Source organism: Anopheles ziemanni, chromosome 2 (genome assembly GCF_943734765.1).
Source record: "Anopheles ziemanni chromosome 2, idAnoZiCoDA_A2_x.2, whole genome shotgun sequence".
NCBI lineage: Eukaryota > Metazoa > Arthropoda > Insecta > Diptera > Culicidae > Anopheles > Anopheles ziemanni.
Window position 1 is genome coordinate 7,716,568 of NC_080705.1, and position 16,680 is coordinate 7,733,247.

Sequence of the window (16,680 nt, forward strand, 5' to 3'; positions counted from 1 at the left end):
GAAGCGGACGTGTAAATGTATATAATAACAATAAAATAAACGCTCCGTGCTCACGGACACCTTCGAGAACCGGGACGCATGTTGTTGTATCGTCGAAGAGAGGTTAAAGACGGGAAAAGAATCATATGTTGAATTAAATTTAACCTGCCTCTTTCGTAGCATAGAAAAAAACGTGGGGAAAGGATAATTGATTCAAGAACAACAAAGCGCGAACCCCATTGGTTGTTTGTATTCTAATTTAATAGTTGTTGTTTTAAAATATGGAAACGATTCGAACCAAAACAAGTAACTTCGAGCATTCTGATTTGATAATCTAATAATAGAAAGTCAAAGTAGAGAGAAAAAAGTAAGTCATTCGTGAAAGATTCTTTTAAATGACTTACAAATGGTGTTAGCAAGATTAATTAAGTCAAATCCTTCAACAAACTAATTGCCCTTTCTTTCATTCCTCTTTTTTTCCACAGATCATACCCCAACCCCCTGTTGTGGTCTCATCATCTAAAGTTGGGCAGACGACACGAACACAACCAGCAAAACCGCCATCAACGGCAGCGCCCCGTTGGTGGTCGGGAGGACAACAAACACAAGGACCAAACCAGGATATCAAGATACCAGTGCCTTTCCCTCCCGCAACGGGTTGCTTTCCCATTTCCACGCCCGCTCTCTCGCAGTGTGCCACAGGCCTCAATTGTTTAGTTTTACGAGATGTAGCAAATTTAATTAAATCCACCCGTTTGTGCAAACTTTACTTTCACACAGATACACACACACACACACACACACACACACACACACACACACACACACACACACACAAACAAGCCCGACCCCCGCCACAAGTTCGACACAAGGATATCGGTTTCATCTCTTGTTGATGCCTTTGAGCCCAAATGAAAGTGGTGAGCACGTGGAAAAGCGGCTCCGTTTGATACCGCTTTTCTCGTATGGAAAATGGGGAGTGGGGAGGCGGGAGTTGGATGTTCGGGGCGAAAGTGTGTGGTTTAAAATGATTGGCACGGAAAGATTTATCTCCTATGAAACAGTGGTGATGTGCCGCCTTTTGGGTAGTAGTTTTGGAATGATTACTTCGTGTTTTATGTCCTTGTGATGCAATTGTTGACACGATCTGATCGTTTTGTTCGTGCGCCCGTTTGGTGTGGAAAAGTTTTCCAATTGGCAATTGGATATCGAACGACGCATTGGCTTTTATCGTCACAATTGTGTACATTTTCACGCGTCGTAGAGCTGAAAAGTTGGGTGGATGAAGGCAGCTATCAGGATAGTAATGTTCACACTTTTTACACCTTTACAGAGAAATACTTGAATTTACACGTACACGGAAAAAGGCTCTACTAGGCCGCCGCTACTCAGTGCCGATGAGGTGGAAAACAGTGTGTTGTACCGGAAGCAAGTGTTCTTAGTAGCGTGTTAAAGTGTGTGTGTGCGTCCGATGTTTGTCCCGCGTGTCGAGTGTTTTATTTTTCGTTCAGTTCATTCGTCCAGCAAAGTGCGTGTGTGTGTCGCCCTTGAGTGTCTGATCGTCCGAATCCTTACCGGAGGTTTTATGAAATAAAAATATAATCGAAGTTATTCGAAGTCCAGAATTTGGTGTGTTGGTTCCACGCATGTGTCGGTCCACGCAACGGCGCCTTGCGTTCGCAGCCGGTAGCGGAAACGGCCAATGTAACAGCAGTGTGCTCACACTTACCCCCCGATTGTGGCCCAACTGGCAGCGTAAAGGATAGTGTTAACACCGCCAGGTGGCAAGTGGATGTGAGTGAACGGAAAGGGAGAGTGCCGATCCAGCAAGGTGGAATCCACCTACAACACCTACACGACATACACACACCACACATACACATACACCCATCATACAACAGGCAAGCGTGAGGAGAAGTGTGTCCGCCAACATGTGTAATGTACCGCCAAAGTTCTACACCCTGTGCCGCCTGTGCCTGACCACGATCCGGGACTGCGATCTGCCGGAGTCGACGGTGAACTTCCGCGAGCAGTCGGATCCCAGCGTCCGCCACCACCGTCCGCAACGCCACAATGGCCACCTGCAGCAACAGACCACCGAGATCCAGCACCAGGATCAGCACCTTCCGATCGTCGAGTGCAACGTGGAGATTATCTGCACCGATGACGATGCCGGGGTAGTGGTACCTCCGGCTAACACAGAAAGTGACACCGGTGGCGGCGGTGGTGGTGGTGATGGTGGCGATGGCGGCGGCGGTGGCGGCGATGGTGGCGGTGACATCGAAATGGACGATGATGGTCAGATGATGATGGGTGATTGCGAAAGCAAGAACGATCAAGCAAGTGCCCTTCCGGTGAACGGAATCGCCGAGGCCGGCGAAGACGACGAGGATTACGATGATGATGATGTTTTCAGTGCCGGCAACATGTGCCCCGATCTTCCGAAGCGGATATGGACCTGTCTTTCAATTAAGGTAGGTGATTACATGATTTAAAAAAAATGGTTTCCCCAGACATATCAGAAGTTGTTTGGTATCTTCCTGGAGTTGGGACTATAGGACTTCCAAATACAATTTCAATAGAATTGTATTCTTCATTAAATGATAACAAAGATGAGATTCGACGGGACCATGTCTTCAACCTAGGTTGGGTATGTCTGAGGTTGTTGGATATAGTCTAGGATATATCCGGAGTTTTCAGGAATCTTCCTGGAGTTGGGACTATAGGACTGAGAAAAGTTTCAATAGAATTTCATATTTGTGCCTTCTCAAATGTTGTTGAGATTCGAGGACACTCTTACCTCAAACTAGCTAGGGGTGTTCTAAAATTCGCTGAGCTTTAAGAATTTAAGGAGTTGATTCAGAAGATGGTGTGTGAATATAAAATTTCTCTTAACTGAACCCTGAACTTGTATCGAATGACAATATTGGACGGTTAGACACATAGTCCTGCTAAACGGACCAGACCGTTCCCATCTGGTTCATGATTGATGGGACCATCGGTATGTTTGGAAGGCATCCTTTCAGCGATGTAACTCTTCCACCGATCCTATAGGAAGGTGCAGCGCTACACGTAGTTCTACCCAGCAGTGAACCCGTGCCAACTTCACATGCATGCAACTTTGCATCGCGGGTGAAGCATCGTGCGGCAGTGATTGATGAAAATGGCCCTTGCAAAGGATGTTCGATGAGTGAGGGAAGGGGACAGGCGATAAAAAAATGGTAACTGCCCTCAAACTGAACGTTCCGCCGCATCGTTAACGGCATCGGCAGAACCTGCGCAACGCAGTAAACCGTAACAACCTGCAGATGCACACATGTGCACACGAGCCGTAGAACACGGCCTTTTCTGATTCCACCGGAGGAAGTCAGTCTCCTGACTGACAGGACAAACAAGTGAGGTGGGCAGGCAGTAAAGGAACCTACAAAAAAAACTGGAGTAGCCCAGGGATCGATCGTTTGTTCGTGGCAAGTAGGTGTAAAACATAGTCGAGTTGTCACATGGAAACGGTTCGCCCGGCACGGTTGTGCTGGCGGTCGTTCGTGTAAAAATTGGACATTTGCAAACACTTTTTCTGCGCTCCGGAGCGAATATTTCCAACGCGTTGTTAGCGCTTTTTATGGCCTAGTTTTTCGTATCGCGCACATGGTGCAGGGAAATATCTGCCGGCATTTTAGCGTTCCCTGGTGTGGAAATCATCCCCGCGGGATGGGAAGGGAAAGAGAGGATTTATGCCTGGCGTAACCGGTGTAACGCAAATGAAACACACGGTTGCCAGAGCTGGCGGGGTTTTTCGATGTATCAAGGATTGCATGCATGCTTCGGTGAGACCGATGCGCTATTCTTACACCGGCTTTATACACATTCTGGCGTAGAACCGGGCCGTTGTTTGGGGTTTGCCGTTCCGTACTTCGAAAGGAATAACTTTTTTCCAACGCCAAAAGTTGCGCCGTAACGTTCCCTCTGGAAGTGCACGGTTCCGTTACTGCATTATCGTACGGATGCGAACGCAAACTATCGATGCAGATTCAGCTTGTGCAGGTGTCGGTCCTTTTTTCCCTCAGTTTTTGCTTTCCACTGCAACGGCATGCACCAAAAAAGTACCGTTTGCGGGATGAACTACCAGAGGCCCAATTGGTGAAGTCAATCCTTTTCCGTCAGTCAACTTCAGCCGCATGGTGCACTTTTTTAAACGGCAAATCCGGCGGCGCTCTTGCACAGGGTTGCATGGGATGCATGCTTCCGCATGCTACTTTGAAGCGCAAACGAGTCCATCGTGGTACGATTATCGCGAATTGCGGCCTCATCCCGAGCGAACCCCGAAACGGACGAGAGCGGATAGTGCCAACAACAGTTGGCATCCCTTGCATCTTGCAACGAGCCGTTTGGCTTTTGGATTTCCGGGATATGTGTAGCTAAATGGTCCAATGTAGTGGGTGGGTAAGTGGATCTCGCAGTTGCCGACATTGACGTAACGGACGTCAGGCTGGTCACTTCAATGGCGAGCGAATGAAACCAGGTCAGCCGGGTTCCTGCCAATCCCGGGGTTTGCCAGGGAATGTTTGCCACATATTGACCCGTTGGTTCTCCTGAAGCAGCAGCAGCTCGGAGTTCTCAAGGCTGAGAGATACCATTATGCAGTTCGTCCAACTAAAATCACACGCTAGAACGCAAACACATGGGCAGCGGGATGAAGGACATCCCATAGTTGGCAACTATTTGAGCAATCGAAAGGAGGAAGGAAGAAACCGACGGCTGCCTCTAACGATTGACTTGTTGGTTGATTAGTTTGGACGTTTCCGTTGCTCCGTTCGCTACAGAAATAGACCATCGGGAAAAATCCATATAGCACGCCCCCGAGGAAAAGGCAAAGTGCTCGTGAATACAGTTTTATCCCTTCGCCAGCTGTGAACTTCTCAGACTTGCGACGCTGAGAACCAGCAGGGGATGCATTTTATTAATATTTGCTTCACGGGTCCAATGGAATGTCCAAAGTTTTCTCGATCTTATCAATGGGAAAAGTTCGCTGACGATTCCACTTCGAACGACGTGGAGAAGCAAAAGCCTCAATCGAATGTCTCTGATTTCTGGCGAACTTCTTTGCGATAACCACGTCGACCTATTAATACATCCCACCCACATAACAAATCTGTATGAATTACTACAAAGTTTGTCCATTGGCCTGGACTTCTGGCCGATGGTGGCTCTTAACCACCTCCCCCCGGGGGGGTTATTATTTTCGATTTCGACGCGCAAAATCACGCTGTGGCCCGTCGATTGAAGGATGGATGTTTCATTGGTCGGCTTTGGGTGCAGAAAAACCGATTACGCGAACGCCAAAAGTCACATAAGACAAATGGGTCCGCTTCCGTGCGTGTGTGTGTGTGTTCTTTGTGGGTTTTCTGGCCGCCAGTGAGGTGACAGACAGTAATGGCAGGGGCCCTGCGGCGTTTGTTGTCTCCACAACTTTCTTGACTTATTCAGTCTCTCTTAATCTCTGCTTCACTCTGTTCGAATTCGGTGGCTCTTAGTGGGATGGGAGGGGGGGCGGAGAAGATGGGACACCCCCCCCATCCCCTCGTCCGGGACACGGTAAACTGCTCACTTTACGGCTGTGTACGCAATAATAAGCTGCCTGTCAGTCAACGTTCTGGTCGGTTCCGCGTCGGAAGCATGTCAGGACTTTCTCCCGATACTATTTGCGCGACTGATGAAATAGCGTAGCTAATATGTTGCCCGTGTGTGTGTGTGTATGTGTGCTTACTTTCGGGTATGGAATCGTTTCGCCTTTTTTTTTCCTGCCCCACCATCCACCCCGAGACAGTAAAGGAACAGACTGGAGACCTGAGTCAACATTAACTCCGCCATTCAGCGCCGCACGTCTACCACGTTTTGTCGGAAGCAAAACAACTTATCGCCCTCCGCTCGCTGTTCCCTCTTGTGTGGGTTGGCACATTTGAAGAGCGGCAGCGCAAACAGACAGTTTGTGTTGTTTGGAGTATCATCCTCCGCCGCCTTGCTAACATCCTGTTGCACTAATTCGCTTCTGCGAGTTTCCGCGAAAACTTTGGTTTTCGTGTCGCCTCCTCCGACTCCTGAGATCTGTGATTTCCGGAACTCTAGCCCCTGTGTACTCGGGGCACTACTGGCATAGCCCAAGTGAAATGCGGTATACGGTCCTTCTCCTCCAGTGGAAACTTTTCTAATCAATTACGATCACAAATAGTCTGGCGCACTCACGCTCGCTCCTATTTGGCGGCGTATTGCCGTTACGTTCACCAGCCCCGCGTGGACTGTCATGGCCGCTCCGGAATGGAACGGGAGAAGGACCGCTAGTATAAATCTTCTAATTTCATTTCACTTCTCGAGTGTGTAATTTATTTGCCAACGTGTGGTGGCGGCGACGGCGGGTCCGGGTGTGTGTATGTATATTTGCACATACTGCAGCTTCGCCGTCGTAGACGCTACTTTTCTGCGTACGTGCTCCGCGACACTCCGCTTGATATACTTCCAGCCGGGGGACTCGCTTGGACTCCGGTCGCGTGATAGTAATGGCCGAGAGCGTTGTGCAGCGCTACTTTACCTCGACGACGGTACGAAGCGTGAAGGTTGAGGTTAGGGTTTCGCCGTTAGCGTACGATTTACTTCCTGCGCCCACTTGAGACGCACACTCTTCTCAAGGGTTTGGCCGCAGTGGCCAGGGGTGGCGTTCGGTGAGAGATTTCACCCCGCGTGTTGCAGTTGCAGCGTGTTTTATGGACGTTGCGGGTTTATTTTCGGCTCCCACGCGGTAAACCGAACCCAGCGCGTAACTTCACATCCGAAGGCGAAGGCAAATTACTTCTGAGCTTCAGGAAGCGGTACCGAGTATGCCTAGGCGTCGCACTTCCGAGGAAAACCGGTCCTCCGGCGTGTGAGTCTAGTAATTAGGCGAACTCTACCGCCTCGAGCTCTGGGTGGGGGAGTACTCAGATGTCGTGGATCGATGCCTACTTGAACCGCGCGATGGCGTATGACTCATAGCATGCCCTTTCTTGTGTGGCTCCAGTTAAGACATCGGGCCCAAACAAAGTCGACTCCACGGTAGGAGACAAATCGCTTCTGGAGACGTTGTGATGGTTGATTGAGGTTAGTTTCGGTTTCGCGCGACACGACCGTTCGGTCCTCACGGGTGTACTCCGCTTCGGATTTGTTTGTCCCCAGCTAGACCCTAGTCGAGTGAGGCCTGATCGCTGAGGGTCGTCAATCTTCTGTGGAGCAAAATGGGAGGAAATAAAAAAGAGCTGGATTGGAAATTAGCACTGAAAACTATTACAAATTACCAAAGCATGACTGGTGAGGCGGCACGACCGCCCCTTATGGCGGCGATGGTGGTGGTCGATTTGTGCCTTTGAGCAGCGAACCATTAACCGACGGGGATCGTGTGCTTTGTTGCTGCGGGTTCTCGTTGTCGATAGTGGCAGAGCGGTTCGCCTTTTTTTTATTTGGGATTTACCCTTTCGCGTGCTTGTGTGCGGTTATTTGTGGAGTCGCTGCGGTGGGAAGAAGCGACTTGGAGGGGTTTGACCAGACCAAACGAAATCGATGCCGTGCGATTGGGATGGATGGGAAATAATTTGCCCCGCCAGGCTTTAGGTCCCATTTCTCTGCACGATCGATACCGATCGAGTTCTGAACTGGAGAGTTAACGGAACCCAGCGGTTTGGGTTTGTGAATTTTGATTTAGGACTACCACTTGGGAACGTCACACAGTTTAACCGGGGTCTCCTGTTGCCCATTCCATTTGGGGTAGATTTTGCAAATTGAGCTTTCTATTTGATTTTCCTGAGTATCTGAACTGTTCACTAAGGTGATCAAGTTGCCAACACAAGAAAACTGTGAAGATCGATTATAGCTCCTCCAGGTGAAGTAATTTGCAGCAATCAATCATCAGACTGAAGACGGAAGCTGTTATCGAAATATGATAATGACGCATCCCAATTACTTTTGGAGGCCACTTTGGAAATTCTCGCTGCTTGCTTGTAGTTATTTTCCTTTGGAGAACATGAACCATCCCCATTTAATGAGCATAATTTGTCCACCGCTGATCGATCGATCAATCGGTTGTGCTCTGCAGGCTGCAGTAAGTGCGATCCGCGATCGTGCTGCAGCCAACACGCGCCTTTATCAGCACGCTTTGCGCGCCGTTCGGGAGATACACGCTGACCTTTAAAAGCCTACAATTTGACGCCCGAAAAATGCCGTGGACAGAACAACAGGCAACCATTATCACCACTTACAACCGGTTATTTTGGTAGTTTGCTTGGAGACCCGGTTGTGGCGGCTCTCAACCGTTCTACAACCTTTTCGCGATTGGATTGGGCAGACTTCGGAGCTTTGTTGGCTAGCTGTGTAAAACCTTAGATGAGCCTTGGATTGGGTTTTGGCGCAGGTAGAGTTTTTGGGTCGTCGGCAAATGGTCGCATGTTAACTCTTTTAGAACCGCCTCGTAGATGGCTACGGATTGTTGGAACAGCTGAAAGGATATCTGCCATCAGAGGTATTCACGTGGGTCTTTCTGTGCCGCTCGCATGCTTTCGAGGTTTTCAATCCTTCCGTGAAATTCGTTTGGACTACAAGTTTCGGCACCATTTTCGCAGGTAGCACCGCTAACACATACCCACACACGCACACCTCGTAAAGCCTGATTCCAATCTGAAAGGCTCAACCTCAAGCGCTGAGCGCTTTTAATGGTCGATCTTTAGTGGAAGGATTTGCGCACCGTTTTCCTTTTTTCTTTGGCTTGGTGTTATTCCTCCATTGGAAACTGGAAATCAGGATCGGCTACTTTGGCGTGTTGAGCGTTTTGACCATTTTGGCAAACTCTACCTGAAGCCCCGTCGGTCGTCAAAGTTGACCCTTCGCGTACGTTGGTGGTCTCCCGCTCAAACACACACACGTACGCACACTCGGGTCCTTTGTCGTTAAAAGATCGAATTTCGTTGTGCATCGAAGGGTTCCCGCGCCGACCGGGATAATATATGTGCTTCCTTTCGTTCGTTTCGGTCGCTTTATTATCGCATGTTTTTATGAATCCTCAATCACGCAGTGGCAGTATTCGATGGATTTAAGTTGATTTGTTGGACACAGAGCGAGTCGAGCTAGTGAAGGCACGTCCGTCCTACATTGTCCAGAAAGGCCCCCGGGTGGAGGTTGTTTGCATTTTCGGGTAGCGGGTTCGTCTGACCGTCAGGAGTAGCCGACTTAAGCCCGCCACCATCATCCAGGAATCGGTTGGGAGGCAACGCAAAAGAAAGGTGCATGAAGCGAACGCTGCCCGCAACGCTCGTAAATGTCAAAAACTGATAAGTAAACGTATGATAAATGGCAAACTTCCTGCCGAAACGGTTTTAACGGCCGTTCCAGCGAGCGGCTTTGCCAAAGATTGGAGCAAATGCGCGAACCACACACAGATACCAATTTTGCGGAGCCTTTAACTGCTGCTGCCCGGCATTTGTACATTTGCTGATTTTCAAGCTTCTTTTCCTCATTGTGAAGGGTTTTATGTATTTCGCCTTAATTTTTTTCTTTTTATTTTCGTTTCAAAAATTTTCCGCTCCTTCCGGAGTTCGTTATCTGGAAGCGTGAGGCTGTGGTTATGTTTTTAAAATAATTTCCTGGTTTTCTTGCTTTCTTGATGGTTTACCCTACTTTTTAGGCTTACGCTGACTAAGTTTTTTACGTAGTGCTGTTTCAAGTGGTTATCCACTTTGACCGTGTGTTGGTAATGATTGTTCTGTGCTTCATGTCGATTTACATAACTCAATTAAAATCTGTCTTTAAATCTGTCTGAAGTTTCTTACAAGTTCCTTTTAAAATCGAACAATCTTTTGGCGGAAATCGATCGTTAAACATCGCCCAGTATTTCCCAAACCGTTAAAAAAAAACTCCATCATTTAGCGAACCGTTTAACAGCTATTATACTTTGTTTTTAAAAACCCATTTCCCAACACCGCGCGTGGTGTTCGATAATTATCGATTATTATTATTGATTACAATCACCAGCGTCCACGGACGGGTGCCGGAACCGGTTTTGCGTGATTTATCTGCGTGCACGGTGGGAGCATCTAGGAAAATGTGGTGCGACCAACTCGGATCTCAGCTTCCGAAGGGAATGTGGGTGTCTTTAATAGCAAGACGTCACTACTGAGAGATGGATGCAGGTTGTACAAAAATTTTAAAGTTTATCAAACAAGCAGCACCTTCCCGTTGATCAGGTCCTTCTCTTTCCGGTCTCTTCGATTAATTGATGTTTTCCCACATAAATGTAAACGTTGGAAATTGTTCGTAAAACTCGAAAACACCTTTGATGTTTGCTTACATCTTGGCACAGAGTGGGGGTTTTCTTTGAAGTACAAATATGTACAAATAATATTAATTTCCGATGATATTCTTGGAATGTCGTATGGATAAAGGCCTGAACGCCACGTGTGTTAAATCATGAAGAACCTATACATCTCCATGGATTGTTAGTGTACAAACGTGTACATAATCCTTCCATTTCAATTCCAGTTACCACCTAAGGATTTACGTTGTTCCCTGTTCCAATCTCGCCTGTTATCGGGTTGAACCGCCGGGAAGCCGTGTTAGATGAATGCCAACACTCTCTCTCTAACACACCAAGCTAGCCTTTTCCTCGAGCGTGATTCTCAGCGAGTGAGATTTCATAATAACATCATGCCCGTCCCCCCACAACTCCGCGGTCCGGCACGACACACGGTTTTGATTGACACTATCATCGACATCGGTTGTGCGAGGTTCGGTGGCGAAGGAGAGAGAAGGGGGTTGGGAGGCTGCTGGTGGCGCATAAAAAGTGATTAACTCACCTTGTGTATGGTATTGACGCGTAAATGCACGATGACTGTACGATACGATCGCTTCCTTGTGTGTCCGCACGAGAAGATACGAGACTGGGCTGGAAATGAAACACGCGTAGCACCAACAGCGTGTGTGTGTGTGTGTGTGTGGGGGGGGGGGGGGTTTGGGTGCGTGTCGCCGCCAGCATAAAAGCACACACACACAACACTCGCGGACGAACGAACGCGGTCGATTCGCAAATACGAGATGAATTATCTCTCGAGGGCGCAAATTGCAAATGGCTGGACCTGGGGTGGTTGACGGTGGCGAAAGGGGGTTGTGGAAATCGGTGTCTGCGCCACTCCCGAACTGGGTGCGTCGCTGTAAAGGCCATCGGCGTGGCGAAAGAGCGTCGCAGCCGGACCAGCGTAGGAGTTAACGGTTTGACGCGAGGTCACCGCGTTATTCACTGCGATGCTGTGCGAGTTCATTTGAGCGTCGACCGGCGGACATTCGCCCCGGATGGCATGGATGAAGGATGAGAATATCAACTCGTTCTCAGCGAATGGAGTGACTACTTCACGGACTGATTGATACCCGATAGTCCCTGGGGTCGAGTGTGAAGTCCTCTTTGATTGGGTAATTCCTCGCACGTATCACAAACCCAGCATCTAGTAATGAAATATGGTTCATTATTTATCCGTTTAGGTTGGAGTCGAACAGGAAGCTGGAAAAATACTTCCCCAAGTGATAAACATCCTTGATGCAAAAGCCTCGTTACGGCCAGAAAGTATTATCGCCTCCCGCCCGCCTTATTGATGGTGGCGCAATGGTTATTAATGATGATTTTATTTACATGCTAATCTCGATGCTCGATGCTGATGAATCTCCCATCCATCGAACCAGCGTACGAATAGAAGCCACAGAAAAGCGACGGTAATTCACGAGCATAATTCATCGCAAAAGTGTATCATGTGTCGAACTTTGGGTTGAACTTGTTTGCTCCATCTTCGATTACTGGTTCAATGGAGCAACAGCCGGAAGAAGGAGGAAAAAGAAGGAGGCTTCTTTTGAAAAGCGCTTCTAAAAGGAGGCATCTTTAAAGAAGGGCCTCCGTAGTTGAAGGTTTCTCCGTTCGAGCTTGTCAACCTCCTCCTTACTGTGCGGATTTAACGCCAACGCTTTGTGTTTACTTTGGTTCCCTTTTTTCCCCTCTCCATCGTCGTGGTGTTGGTCTGTTGGAAACATAATAAATTGTTCTGTCGCTTTCCGAAGCCCGCAAATCCTACGACGCGTGGAAACACTCCGGTGCAACACCGGAAAACACTTGCGAAGCGCTTCAAACACTCGTTTCGGAAATGTCTCTACCGGAGCGAGAGTGCTACACGCCTGGGCCTGGGTTGCCCAGCATGCCACACGGCAGGTAAAACACGCGCAAACAGCAATCGAGAGAACCGCGTGTTGATTAGAGCCACACACACACACACTGATGGAATACATACGCAAGGGTTTTTCCTTACGGTCTTGCGAAGCACATGAGCCCCGCTTAGCGTTGGATGGAAAGTGGGAGGGGAGAGAAAAATATACCTCACGTTTTCCACTCACATGCGCCTGAACACTCGAACGAACGAATGAACGAACGAACGAACGAACCGGCCAACAACGAACGAGTCACCGAGTTTAATTTGATTAGACATGATTTGATTGGGAGTTTTAAGAATTCAATCATTTCCGCCGACGTGAAGCGGAATTCGCTCTCGAAGCCGGAACAACGGTTTGATAGGGAATTGATTGGACGTGTGTATATCTGTAGGTGTGCCTGTGTGTGCTCGAATGATACGTTTCAGCGGTTTTCCCTTCGGTGCGCAAAAACTCGTTAGCTTTCTGGAATGAAAATATCATTTTGCGAAGGCAGACCATTAACGTTTAGTAAATTGATTTCTTACCTTTGATTTTTTTTTGGAAATACGAAACATTTTGCAAAAAATATATTAAGCATAGCAAATGTTGATGAATGGAACAGATCACAAATCATATTTTGTGGAAAGGAAAAATCCTTTCTACGTGACTCACCGGTTGAATAAACTATCAGTTTTCTCCGAAACCGGTCAGAATGGTCAATTTTGTCTCTTCGCCGACTGATACGTTCTTTTTTCCCTGTTGTATGTTGAATAAAATTACCACCCTGTGTCCCTGTCACCATATGGTGAGTCAGTTTCGCAGTATGCGTCTGCCGGACTCTTCTCGGAAGATAAAAACGGTTCCGGCGCGGACTCACCAACGCACCAGGAGGAAAAAAAAAACGAAAACGAAAACAAACGGACGCCCGATAAAGGTTAGGTTTGAAAAAGTCCCACGCCCCGAAACCGAAACCAATAAAGTCGATAAGCCGAATCGAAATGTTTGAGACCAATCCGATCCGATCTCGATCTCGAAAGCTCCACAGGGGGTTGGGGTTTGGGGGACTTCTGCTGTTTTCTGCCTCGTTTCCTGCTCGCGATGTTTTTGCTCGCGCTTGTCAACGTTATCCTATCGCGGGGTCTGTCTAGACGACGAGAGACATAACGTGGACTCGTTTTGGATGCTGCGATAAGGTGCCCCCAAAAAACAAAGGGGTGACAACAGAACCGGAGCTAAGTTGTGTGATATTTACCACTATTGTGAAACAAATGTTTGTTAAATTAATGTAATTAAAATTTTAATTTTATTTTTTTCGTTTTAATGTGGAACAATTAATTTTAAATATTGGATTGGGTAAAGATTTTAGACGTGATAACCTACTTTTTGCACTGGGGCAAATAATTGGTACAGTATGATGTATTTCTCTTGTGTTTTTGCCACAAGGAAAACGAGTCGAAAGTCTTGTTTCCTTTTTGTTTACGAGTGCCTCCCCCCCCTTCCCAGGGTCGTACATCATCCAACCCCCTTGCAAGCCTGGCGCAATATCTCGCGCATCAGTGTGTTTTGCTTCACAGAACTCTCATTCACCGCGCGAACCCTCGGGGTTCATTGATTGTGTGTTGCGGGGAGGCGTGACACACACCCCCCTCCAACGCCGGGTGGAAAAGGAAGTCCGCGACGGACAACAAAACCGTCTCGACCGGATGCACTCGGGCTGCTACCACCACCGCCCCACGGGGTGGAAGGACGGGGTGGGGGTTGTTATCCGCTTTTCCTCCGACCAGTTCCGACGCTCGTTTCGACCCTCATAGTTTTTGTCCACCCCGTTTGCTGGCTGGAGTCGCCACTACTACTAACATACAAAAACCGGCGTTGGAGCAACGCAGAAGGATGATAAAAATCGCCCGGCGAAACCTTTGGGAAGGAGGTGGGGGGGGGGGGGTGGGTAGAAAATGTTGTGATTTTTTTCTTTGTTACCAAAAGTCAGAGGGAGCGAATTGAAAACGAGAAAAAGAGAGAGAGAGAGAGAAAAATGGCAGGCAGAATTTGTGGGGTTCGTCGCCATACCGCTCGTTGCTGTCTTTCGATTCTGCGCTTTGACCGCGCGTTTCGGTTTCGTTTTCGGTACGCGGTCCGGTCTTTGTCTTTGGGCTGGGCGGTGTTATGCTTTGCTACCCCTTTTGCATCACACGAATCAGACTCATTCTTTCGCTCATTTTACTCGCTCCCCGCTTTTTTCCTCCACAGATTGCCTTTCCTTTTTTTTACAATGTTAAAGTTTGTATCGTTATGTGCTGAAAGTTTGCGTCCGGAGTTTACATTTTTTCATTGTCGTTCCGTTCCGTTTTTAAACCGCGATTGCTTTATAATCGCTGTCTGCGATGGTGTTGGCCACATCTTTTGTTGGGGATTTCGTTTCGGTTTTTTTTTGGGCAAAGAAAAGAGCTGCCCCTGGCCATCCCGAAATACGAACGAACACTCACACCAAACCCCATTCACAAGTCCGAGTCGCGCCAGCTGTTTGCGTCACTCGGTTTTTCCACCAAACCTCCATCGGAATCGATAGATAAGATTGTTTTTGTTTCTCCTTCGCCACATGGTTCGCATGATTTTTTAGATACTCTTTGGCTCTTTTCTTACCCCCAAAAAGTTTTCTTGTCGCTCGTGTTCCAAAGGCAGCATCTTGGTGTGGTGGTGAATTGCGCTCCGTCTGGCGCAATGTGATGAGGAAAAGCGTGTACCATGTGTCGCTGCAACTGAACGAAAAGTGCCCTCCCCGTGCCTTCTGCCCGTCGCAATGGCTTGGGATTTTCTTCATCAATCTTCTGCCGTTGATCGGACCGGCTGGCCCTGGCTGGACAACTGTGTTCGTTGATGCGTATTGTTTGCTTGTCGACAGCTTTTTTCCTCCCGCTGCCATTTTTCTTTCCTTCCCCTACGCCAGGGTTGGTGGCTTCCACTGGTGGGAAGTAGATTTTTGTTACAGATTTTTTGACAAATTATGTTGCCCCTTTCCTCTTTTCCGATGGGCGATGACGTTTCCGGCAAGTCGGAATCGGAAAATGTAGTAGAATTTCGATAGTCAGAAGATTTTATCACGTACAGTTCGGGAAAAACTTTCCCATGTAATCGGTGTTTTCAGCTCCTACTGTTCCAACAATGTGATTGGAAATGTTCAATAATTTCATTGGATCTAATTTTGTTCGTTTGTCCGAAAAACATTTAGGATAACAATGTTGCTCTTTCACCCTGAAAAAAGACACATTTTTTTCCTTCTTGATCTCCGTTCACTTTTGGATAAACTCTTGGCGTCCCGTTGTACATCGTTTTGTCTTTCCAAACATTGTGCCAACCGATAATTTAACCAAAAACTTCTGTAATGACCTTCCGACGTCGTTTTAAACTGAACGTCTGAAACGTAACGCTGGCACGAGACCTTCGTCTCGATGGACGCGAGATAGTGTGTCGGCCAGCGTGACGCAAAATGGGACCACTCTTCTGCCAAAAAGCTTGTTTTTTTTTTACTTTGGTACTTCCGGCGTTGTTGCCACGACAGGCGCGATGATTAGTCCGTGGGATTTTTTGGCCTTTTGTTTTCGGAACACCACTTCGGTGGCGATTGGATGATACGGTTACCAACGTTCGTTGTTTGCCGGGTTTGTTTGTGTTGCGGTTGAAGATTTGTTTTTTTTCCCTAAAAAAATGTGGTAATTTGTTCGTTTCTGACAGACTTATTGTTCGTTTGAATGGTCGAGTTTTACATCTTCCTGTTATTATGAAGATTATCTTTTTTGACCTGGTTATCTTGTTCCATCGAATTTTTATTATATTTCTCGCATTGGTATTTTATTGTTAGTTTGAATCATGAAAAATGCAGTTTAGAGGCTTCAATTAAATTTACAGCTAAACTTCTCGAATTACACCAAAACCACCGGTGGACATCATCGTAATGCGGTCGCCGTCAACATACTGCACCGAAAGGCACAACGGTAAAACACTCAAACAAACACGAGCACAACATCGGTTCGTCTTGTAACCGTTCATGTTTTCTGCAGTGCGAAAACCGAGGAGGACACGGCCAAACATCCCGGGGTTCCATGTTCCATTTTCCTGCTACGCAGGCTTCGGGGGCAGAACTAGAAAATGGATTCGAATGCAGCCGAAACACGAAGGCCCCTTACCGTCCCGTCTAGTTATCCGGTGGATCATAAAAAAGTGTCGTTGTAATTCTTCTCCCGGATCCGCCCGCCAGCTTTCCTCAGGCATCCGCGAGGCAGCGAATCGAATGTTATAAAAACCGAGCATGTTGTAAACTGGCCAAAGGGAAGCACATGTACATACTTTCGTTTGGAGATAATGAAAGGGAGGAGGAACGTTACGAGGGGTGTTATTTCACAACGGTAGTAAAGAAAAGTTTAGTTCGAGTTTGAAGACATGTTCAACTTTATTTGCCCTGAAGTAGGT

The 16,680-nt window shown here is 47.6% G+C and overlaps 1 protein-coding gene across 1 annotated transcript in view; it reads left to right on the top strand.

Moving 5' to 3' along the window:
* The first annotated feature begins 2,296 nt into the window (after nt 1-2,296).
* Nucleotides 2,297-16,680, top strand: part of LOC131289133 (uncharacterized) — a 196,726-nt gene continuing 182,342 nt past the window's right edge. The window contains exon 1 of the mRNA XM_058318341.1: nt 2,297-2,453. Coding sequence (XP_058174324.1) covers nt 2,406-2,453 — 48 coding nt within the window. The 5' untranslated portion in view covers nt 2,297-2,405. The remainder of the gene's footprint in view (nt 2,454-16,680) is intronic.